Here is a 9,803-nt window from a genome sequence, read left to right as displayed (position 1 = left end):
CCCCCCCCATACCCCCTTCAGGTGCGTTTCGGCGCGCTTGCACGTTGCACCGCTCCGCTGTTTGTGTGTGAGTGTGTGTGTGTGTTTGAGTGTTTACTGCAGGCGGCTGCTGCCCCGCACACGACTAAACGCTACAATAAGAAGAAATCGGTCGGGTAGATGGGGAAAAATAAGGCACCGCATGTTGAAGAGGGGAAAAAAATAATGTGGGTTTGTCCGCAGAGAGAGAGAGAGAGAGAGGGGGGGGGGGGGGGAGAGAGAGAAGCGGGGAAGACCCACACGCATTCAAGGCCAGTGCGGAGCGCAGTGCTCGCCACTACGGTTTTCTGGAGCGTTTTGTTTGCATGTCTGCTGCGTTTGAACAAAGCCTGCGCAGTGCATCAATTTGCTTGCACAGGAAACTCTGTTTCTGGCCCGCCGAGCTCTCGCACGCATGATTGCCTTGCGGAGGGCTTTACGAACTGGACCCCGAATTTCAATACCCGACACATAAATCGTGAGAAAGCCCATGCCGGCCGGGAGGCAGCAAGCCCTCCCCCGCCCCGCCCCGCCTTGCGCTGTCTTTCCGACTGTCGGTACGCCCGAACGGCCGACATTACATCAGCGGCTGGCTCGCTAAACTGGCGTTCATGCGGGAAGCCGGGGGCCGAGCTGCGTGCCGCTCCCCGCCTCGACCTCACAGCCAAGTCCGAGGGGGGGCTCACTCAAACAAAATGTGTACAATGATTTTTTGATTTTTGATTATTTTTGATTTTTTTGATTTTTGATTTTGATTTTTCTTTTGATTTTTTAGCTATGAAAAAGACAATAACAGTTAAATTTACAAAAACTTCGTGTTTTTTCTTGTTTTGTGCCCATTTTTCTCAGTTTTGGGGTCGTTTGTTCTCGATTTTTCGGATTTTTATGCAACTTTCCACTTGATTTTATTTTGATTTTTTTGATTTTTTTTTATTTTTTAAATGATTTTTTTGGGGTTGTATAATGATTTTTCGAAGTGACCCCCCCCTCGGCCAAGTCACTGGCTGCCTGCCCTCAAGTCCTCACGAGGGTGACAGAGGACCCCACAAGGATTCTGCAGGTATGAGGCTCTTGTTTTGGAGTCTCCATTAGCAATCCCCCCCCTTTCAGACTCATTTCGCTATGATAGCAAAAAAGTAGACTTTAATGGAAACTTGTAAAATGTAAATTTGCCGCAAGAATATTTTTAAAAAGAGACCATAATTAAATAAGTTACGATACCATTCAAGGGTTATTAAATGAACAGTTTACTCCGACGAGTGTGTTGGCGCAAATTTTAAGTTGATCCCGCGAACAAGTGTTCAACTCGCTTGCTGGAGATCGGTCCCATGGGGCTCCCAAGCCGAACGGCAACGGCTTCGGCTCAGTCAGGCGGGCAGTGTGTCACTGGACCTGCCGCCGCCGCCCGGACTCCTCTACTGTACTCATCTGGCCAGCCTCCGGCCTCCGGTCGGGCGCCTCCAGTAAGCACGGCTCCAGCAGCGGCGCAGCGGACGGCAGAGCTTGCCAGACGCGTCTAAAGAGATGGCTCAAGCAGGGCGTTAACTCTGTGCGGTGCTCTCCGCGCTGGTAGAGAGGAGGGAGGGCAGGCGAAAGGAAGATGTACAGCGGAAATGTAAGTGTCTTTGATGAAAGGCCCGATAGTTTCCCGACGGGATTCCTCCTCTCTGCTTGTGCTAGGCGTGTCGTGCTTATAGAGAGGAGGGCCTATTGGCGCGGTCCGTTGCGTCGAGACGGGAGCATCACTACTTCTTAGCGCACGCGCGACTTTTCGAACGGCTCATCCTTCGTTTGCTGATCCGGTCCCCGCTGCTCGCCGCCGCCGCTCACCGGTAGCATCACTCACCGCCGCGCCCGGCATTGTCTGACCCACGCGCCATTGTGAACCACGACGACCCGCCAGGGCGTGTGCCTACACCGTAAAGAAAAAGTTGCTGTAATGATTAATTGAATACAATTATTACGCAGGTCTCGACAGGCTAAATGTGCAGTGGAACGTACAAGCGCACAAGTAAAAAAACAAAACTCAAAACAAAGGCCGTTACTGCTACACGTTTATCAGATCTTTGCGGTACCACTTACCAAATTCGTGTCACGAATTACGATACAGCATAGTTCAAGTTTTTAACAAAAAATAAAAAATAAAATGTGAAGCTTTTGTATAGCGGTCAAATACAAATGTGGCCTGACATTCCTGGAGTGGCTTCTTATACATGGTGTGTGCGCAGCCCTTCCTTCCGGTGGTCGGCCCGCGCGGCTGGTGCGCGGTGGCGGCGCCGTGCCCTCTTCGCCCTCGTCACCGCCGTCACCTCGGCCGTCGTCGCCGCCCGCTGGAAATGTTAGTATAAATGCTCTGGAATGGAGTAAGAGTTGTCGACCCCCAAACGCGGACGCCGCCGCCCGTCCTGGCGTGGAGTGGGACGCCCCCCCTTGTAACTAACTCGGCCGCGGAGTCGCTCGAGATACGTGTCTCCGGGTCGGGCCCCGCCACGTCGTGGAGGCCATGACGGACACAGAGTGAGCCAGTATGCCACATGATGTTTTTTTTAATTTTTACTTTTCGAATAAAAAGAAGTATTTTAAAGTTTTTCATTTTATGCGTTAGTTACACGGCGGCTTTCCGCGTTACTTGCTATCAGGAGAACGTTGGCTCCGAAAAAAACAAGCGTAACTCTGCCAGTGCCGGAGAACAAGAGTAACTGGCAGCAGCGCGGAGAACTCGAGTAACTCCCTATCTAAATAGCCAGGCGTTACTCGAGTTCTCCGCGCTTGTTTCAGTTACTCTTGTTCTCCGGCACTGGCGGAGTTACGCTTGTTTTTTTTGGAGCCAACGAGAAACCAAGCTCTCTTCATTCAAAATATTATTTTTTTTAAATATGTTGTCAATGGCAGAGCGGCTGTTAACGCCCGCCGACACTCTTGTTGTATCCCGATGCACCCTGTCATGGCGTCCGTCCGGTAGTACAAGCCTTTCTAAAATCTCTCCATTTTACCTCTCGCTTTCCGCCGCGCCGCGGGATAAGTCCTCTCGACATCATTCTTGCGCCTTTCCTCGAAGTGAGTTGGCTCCAGGCCAGGCTCTTGCCGCGCGGCGGCGGCACACCTCCGCAGCGCTCCGCACGTCGTTCGGTGGAAGCCAGTAACGCCCCAGTTCGGCCTGTCATCCAGGTCGTGAAGGATCTCCCCCCCCCCTCCCCCTACTTCTCCCTCCTCGCCTCCTCATCTAAATAGTCCACATCCGGCGCTGCAATATCTTTTACGGCGAGAGCAGCGCGGCTTGTGGAGCAGGGGCATAAAGCGGGTGTCATAAACAAACCGGAAACCTTATTGGGGACCTTGGGGTATTCTGTTTGGTTTATCGGAGGATCGCGGCCGGCCCGATCATGTCGTGTTGCGAATCAGTCGACGTGGAGGTGGTGGTCCCCGCCGCTCTGGAGGTCCGCCCCTTCTTGCAGACGGTCATTGAGGAGGTGTTGGAGGTGGTGCCCGCCGCTCTGGAGGTCCATCACTACTGGGGGACCTTCATTGAGGACGGGTGTTAGAGGTGGTGCCCGCCGCTCTGGAGGTCCGCCCCTGCTGGGGACTCGTTGAGTACAGATGGCCGCCGCTCCGGAGGACACGTGTTGTACGCCTTCCTCGGCCTGCGCCCGGCACGCTCGGGACACGCCCGTCCGACCCTAGTATTCATGCTTGACCGAAAAGTTTGATGAATGATATGCACTCACGAAAAGCTCCGACAGGATAAATCACCTCGCCGTGTTTTGCGCAGCCTCTTGCCTCTTACCTCTCCCTTCTCCCCTCTCCCCGGCCCCACCCCCGTCCCTCTCTCTCTCTCCCCCTCTTGCGCGCTCTCTTCCCCTATCTCTCTCTAATTTGATAAACGGCTCCGGTTACTCTATTCTCCGCCGCTGCAGTCGCGCGCGCCGCGTGTGTCGCGCGCCGTCGTTCGTTACAAAACTCGAAATAAAAAAACAAATTTGAGGCCTTCATCTCTGTCCCTGAAGCGACGCGCTTTCCCAACGAACCTGGCCGGACCGCGGAAAATATTTCACGGTGATAGTGGTGTGTCTGTGTGTGTGTGTCATCTCTCAAATTTATCGTCGGATCAAAATTCCAGCCCGCTGCCAGACTTGCATGCTAAGCGAGGGCCGGGCGCGCTTGCGATGCGCCCGCGGGTGGCGTGGCGGTGAAGCTGGGAGAAAAGTGGCCACACTCAAGTCACAAAATCATGGTATAGGCTCTCGAGGCGAGGTCCCCCTGGCGACCTTATACCGGAAAGAGCGAAACTACAGGGCGCTGAGTACGAATTTGTTGTGCCTTCGCTGGAGAGTGCGCGGCATGGTGGACGCGCGGCGCGTCCACTGCTTGGTGATTGGACGGGGCTAGCTCGTGCGCAGGCTGCTTCTTGTCCGAGAACTCAGAGCGGCCACGACGACGGCAGAACTCTATGTTCTCCTTAGGCATTCCTCTAGAAATTGTCCGCAATGCGGCCAGAACCACCTTCCCGCCGCGCTTGCTGCTGCGCGGCTGACTTGGACTTCACTACCCCCTTTGCTCTGCCCTGCCGAGCCGCGCGCTGACGACACCGGCCGCGTCTTCATTAAGGAGAAGTGAGCCCACTTTGCACTACACCCGAGGACGCTCTCGTCACACGCATCCCGCGGCGTTGCGTGGACTTTCAATCGCTTCGGTCTCGTTAGTACAGTCGCAGGTTACAGAACGATTCTAATGTAATCAGCGAAATTTTTGTTTTGTTTTATTTTGTTTTGGAGAAGAGTGATGAGCCTTGTGTCTTAACAAATTTAAGTTAATGGCGAAGGCCGTCAAAGATTTTAGCTTAAATTACGAAATTTCCTTAAGTTCCAAGACTTTTTTTTGATTTCAATAGCATACGCCATAAGATCGAAGGCCGGGTCTTGAAATTTTAGAAACCTTTTTTTCGCCTTTTTTTTTTTTTTTTTTGGCCGTGTATTATTGTACCGTGGTGGTGAGCGGTTTGGGCGTCTTACGTTTTCGCGCACGCGGTTTCGCGGCCGCGGGGCTCTGCTATGGCTCCTCCCACGCGCTGTCATGAGCGCCGTCACGGACGAGGCTAACGCGCTCGCACGGTATACCCCCGCGGGCGGCGCGGATAATCTCATAGCTGTTGTTCGCTCATGTCAGCGGCGCCTTGCGATCGCTTTTTCGTCACGATTATGATGCGTGGAGGGGAGAGGGGGGGGGGGCTAGAACCGCTGTTGTACGGGGTCATCCGGAAAGAGAAGGTAAAGGGAGGGGGAAGGCCCGGGCTGGGCACCGAGGATAAGATTTGCGTAATATAACGCGAGGTGGGACAAGACGTCTATTCGCCTTGCCGCACGCACGCCGTGCCCGTGTGCCCCATGGTTGCTGCGAAAGATATTTTCGCCAACTGACCTGCCACCTCAGCCTCAGGCACCACGCAAAACTAGACAGACAGATACACACACCTGCTGTTTGGGGCGTTGCGCCTTTAGGTGCCGCGAGCAAAATGGGTACAAGGTGATGAGTCTACAACCGATTAGTACACACACATCCTTTTTTATTTATTTTTCATACCGTAATCAAGATCCGTCTAGAACACTCCTAGTCGACCGGGGGGGAGGGGGGAGGGCTGCGTAATGTGAAAGAACTAAAGACGGACTTATACGTTCTCTGTCAGGGACGGTAGCCGGTAAGCGACAGGTAGTGGCGGACATTTGAGCTTGTCGCTCGCACCTCTCGCCTGCGGCGCGCATCCCCCCCTTTCTCTTTCTCTATCGCACTCTATCACTCTCTCATACACACTTTTGTGTTTCTGCCCCGCCCCTGCTCTCTCTGTCTCTCTGTCTCACACACACACACACTTTTGCTTGTCCCATGCCGTGAATACCATTTTCGCATGGTCGTATAAGCCGAGCCATTTTGATTCGCTTCACTGCGCGTGTCCAGTTCACAGTCACTCGGGTTGTGTGTGAGAGAGGGGGAGGGGGGGAGATGAAAGCACGATAAAGAGGACAGATAAACACTCTCGGGACGTAAGCCCAAGCGCAAGCCTTTTGAGCAGCGGGGAGTCTTGGCGGCAAAGGTGTGGGTTATTGGAGGATAACTGACCGTCGCATTTTTACGAGGACGTCAAGGTATGAGAGAGAGAGAGAGAGAGAGAGAGAGGGGGGGGGGGGGGGGGAGTTGAGGGCACTCTTGGGGTCTTGTGGGGTTCCTCCGTTGGCTAAATGCTTTCTAATTATTCCCCGCCCCTGCCACCCTAATGCAGCGTGGTTCAGGTCGTCTGCATGCAGCCCTCGTACCACTCTGTCCCACTCTTCTTATCGGTGCTCGAGCGACAGCAGACATGTGAGAGCGAGAGAGACAGGCGAATCTTTATTTTGGTCTCTCCGTGTTCTTTTTTTCTTTCTTTTTTTGTGTGTGCTGTCCTTGGCAGTCGCGCGGCTGGCAGCCTGGACCATATTCAAAATAACGAACGGTGCACATCGGCCTGAACCGAGCGAGTCGGGGCGGGGCGGTGGACTGCAGCACCACCGGTGACACCTCCTCGACAAGAACTGCAAGGAGCCAGACTGCAATCGTGCAAGAGCAACGCAACTCCGACAAGAGGAATCCGATCGAGATGCAACTTTTCGCGAACGTTCCGTGTGTGTCTTTATGGCGAAGGACTGTAATTGTGTGTGTAATTTAGGCGTTGTAAAAAAATAACGCACGTACACACACACACACGTTGTCCGGCTACCGAATAGCGGGCAGGAGAACACAACCCCCAACAACACAATAACACACGACGGCGCGCGTTACAGGTAATTAAAGATTACTCGCTCGTTTTATCTTTCTCTTTTTTTCTTCCCCGTTCTTTTTGCCGGCGGTGCTGCTCGATTGGGGGCCATCGCGTCGTCTCGCCGCGCGTTTCTGAGGTAATTGTTTTTCGCCGCCACGTTCCTTTTCACTCCGACGCGATCGACGTGTGTTATTTTTGCTCGAGCGGATTATTTCGTCTTCTGTCAGATTTTTTTAAAACAAAAAACCCGCCAAACGTACTGGAATAACTATCCTGATCACAGGGTGTCACCCTGCCTTCGCCTGGCACTTCAGAAATTCACGGTGGTCGAACGTTTCTAACAAACTACCCTTGAATTGAGTTACTTTCAAAAGTGTGCGGTGTGCATACTCGATTGGATATGATTCTATTTGTCGTCAGGTTGTGATGCAGTCCCTCATCCCTTCAGACTGCTCTCCTGATCGCGTCGCGAAAGGCGGAGCCTGAAATATGATAGTGATGTAGATAAACCGTATCCAGTCCATTAGACCGGTGGCGTCCATGAGACAGGGGGAAGGGGAGGGGGGGGGGATGCCGCTGCTTTGAGTGGACGTGACGCGAACCCTGTCCTGCCAGCAAACCTCGACGATTCAGTCTCGCCCTCGGCGGAAAGGTTGCTTGAACTTACCTTTTAAATTGCGTTCAAAAACCACTCAATTCAATCATTATTGAGTGTACGGCGATGACGAGCCTTCCGTGGCTGTAAGGCACTATCAACCAGAATGTTCGCCCGTCATTCTCCGTTACGATACTGCCAAGTTCAACCTCTCCATCTTCTCATAGCGCCTGCTAGGTAGGCAACATCCTTCACGGATGGCATGCGTGTACTGCTAGGTGGCCTACCCCCAGTTTCACAGGCGCCGAGCTCCCTAAACTTGCCGAATGAATCTGAGAAAAAAAACCCTGGCATACTTTCTGGACCCTCTCTAATTCGAACCGCCTACGTTCGCAGTGTCTGTCTTCATACAATTTTGCGAGTACTGTGCGGGACGTTTATGAGTTGTGTGGAAGGAGATGTGCGCCACAGCAGCAGCCGGTATTGGCGTAGTGAGCGCGCACTCCCTTCGTCACTCCCTTGCGCTCCTTTGGTCCCTCCCCGGGGAGAGAGGTCGTGGGAGAGCTGCAGCGCCGGCGCTGGGCGAACAGGTTGCCGACAGGCGACGCCCCGCCACGTCAGGGGTCTCGGCGGCAGAAGCGTTGTGGCGGGGCGCCGGCGCATGAGTTACTGCTGGGGCTGTCCGTGCTGTCCGCTCAGAGGCGCGCGGCTGTCCGAGCGTCGGCCCGCGCCAGTGAGAAGGTGCCCCGACTGTCCGCGTAAGGGATCGTCCTAAAAAAAAAAGCCTGCACTTTTCAGTCGGCAAGTTGCCGCGGGGACGTGGGCGCCTGCGAGACTCCGGGTAGGCCACACCGCAGTACACGCATGCACTGCAGGACAGATGTTGCCTACCTAACAGGCGCTAGTGGATCGAAAGACAGACGCCCTGTCTAGCTTTTCTAGCTACCTCGGAGCCTCGGTATGCAGCAGTTTGTGTGAGGACTTATGCCACCTATGCTCGTACTCACCCTGAGGCTCACCGATAAAGGTTGCCGCCGCCTCCTACAAATTATTTTCCAGCCCTCTCTTTCGCACTTTGTTGACGTTAAACTCTTGTTGGTTTGCAGGGACGAGCGGCACATTGACTTCGCCGAGCAGGTGGAGAGCGTCGCCTACGTCCTATGCGGCGACGGGCCCCTAGACCTGCACCGATTCTGCCAGCTGTTCCAGGCCAAAGGGGTGAGTACACCTCCGAACGGAGTCGAGTGGTCAGGTCAGCAAAGGTGCTCCCTTTGCGGACATTTGTGAACCGCCTGCAGTAGACAACCAACCTGCAAGTCGGCACGCGTACAGTATCGCATGAAAAATGTACTGCGAGAACCGGCCACTTGCCGGTCTATCGTTGTGACTGTGACTGTTTGTGCGACCATCACGGCGCGCGCGTACGTTTAGGCGGTTTATGATTGTGATTTTCTTCGCGCTTCACAACCTTATTCGCCCCTTATCTGTTTTTTTCTTGTTTCTCGAGCTGCATGTGTGCGGTAATGCAAGGCCGCGTGGGCCACGGGTAGTCGGTCGCCAAGGGCCGCTAAAAGGGGGCAGGGAAGTGCGTGAGCTGCTGACGCGGCCGGCCCCGGCTGACGTCGCGGCTGACATCGGGGGGCGGGCGGCACCAGGCACGGCGGCGGCGGAAGGTTCTTGCTTTGCGCTGCTCCAATCGGTGTACCTACATGCTACACACCCAGGTCGCCAGTCGTCGTCTTGGATTTCTTCCCCCCGGTCCGTGTTAAAAAAAGCGGGAGAGCGACTCTTGCGGTGGACCGCTGAAATAAGATAAAAAGGACGAGAACCTTGTTGAGGCAGGACGAAGCAGCGAGGGGAGCAGGAGGGAAGTGTCTGGAGCGCAGCATCGCCCGGCCTGACATTGGAGCTGACAAATCAATGGGTTGGGGCCCCTCCGCTCGGTGCAGCCGGGCACACGGCCGGCCCGGCACCTCACCGCCCCGCCCCGCCCGTGCACCTGCCATGTAAGGACCTCGTCAGTGCAAAGCCGGGCCAGGTGCCGCGGCCACACCGGCAGGTCGGCCGGCCACTCCGGGCCACTCCCCCGCCGCCGCGCCTGCCCCGCCACGCCTCGCCCCACCCCGCCCCGCCTCGACACGCCCCGCCCCTACTGTCGCGCCGGATGGAAGGCGGACGGACGAAAAGAAAAAAAAGGGAAGGAATGGAAACCTTAACGAGATGATCTGGAGGGCAAGAGCAGAGCGCGCAGTAAAAATGGAGTGTGTCGTGGTCCGGCTGCTGGACTCCACCACCAGCGACCGGCCGCTCTGGACGTCCTGCAGCGGCGTGAAGCAGGTCGCTTGTCGCTCGAGGAGGACAAATGCACGGAGTGATCTCTCCCGCACTATGCCTGCTCCCCCC

General features: G+C 55.0%; 1 protein-coding gene across 1 annotated transcript in view; it reads left to right on the top strand.

The window, feature by feature from the left end:
• The window catches only part of LOC113210079 (uncharacterized), a 79,558-nt gene that overhangs the window by 47,381 nt on the left and 22,374 nt on the right, over window positions 1-9,803 (top strand). Inside the window, exon 3 of the mRNA XM_052273367.1 lies at window positions 8,507-8,618. Within this exon, the coding sequence (XP_052129327.1) occupies window positions 8,507-8,618 (112 nt within the window). The remainder of the gene's footprint in view (window positions 1-8,506; window positions 8,619-9,803) is intronic.

The sequence above is a fragment of the Frankliniella occidentalis genome, unplaced genomic scaffold, assembly GCF_000697945.3.
Source record: "Frankliniella occidentalis isolate FOCC.00 unplaced genomic scaffold, Focc_3.1 Scaffold7, whole genome shotgun sequence".
NCBI lineage: Eukaryota > Metazoa > Arthropoda > Insecta > Thysanoptera > Thripidae > Frankliniella > Frankliniella occidentalis.
Note: the sequence above shows the minus strand (reverse complement) of the source record. Positions and strands in the feature narration are given on the sequence as shown.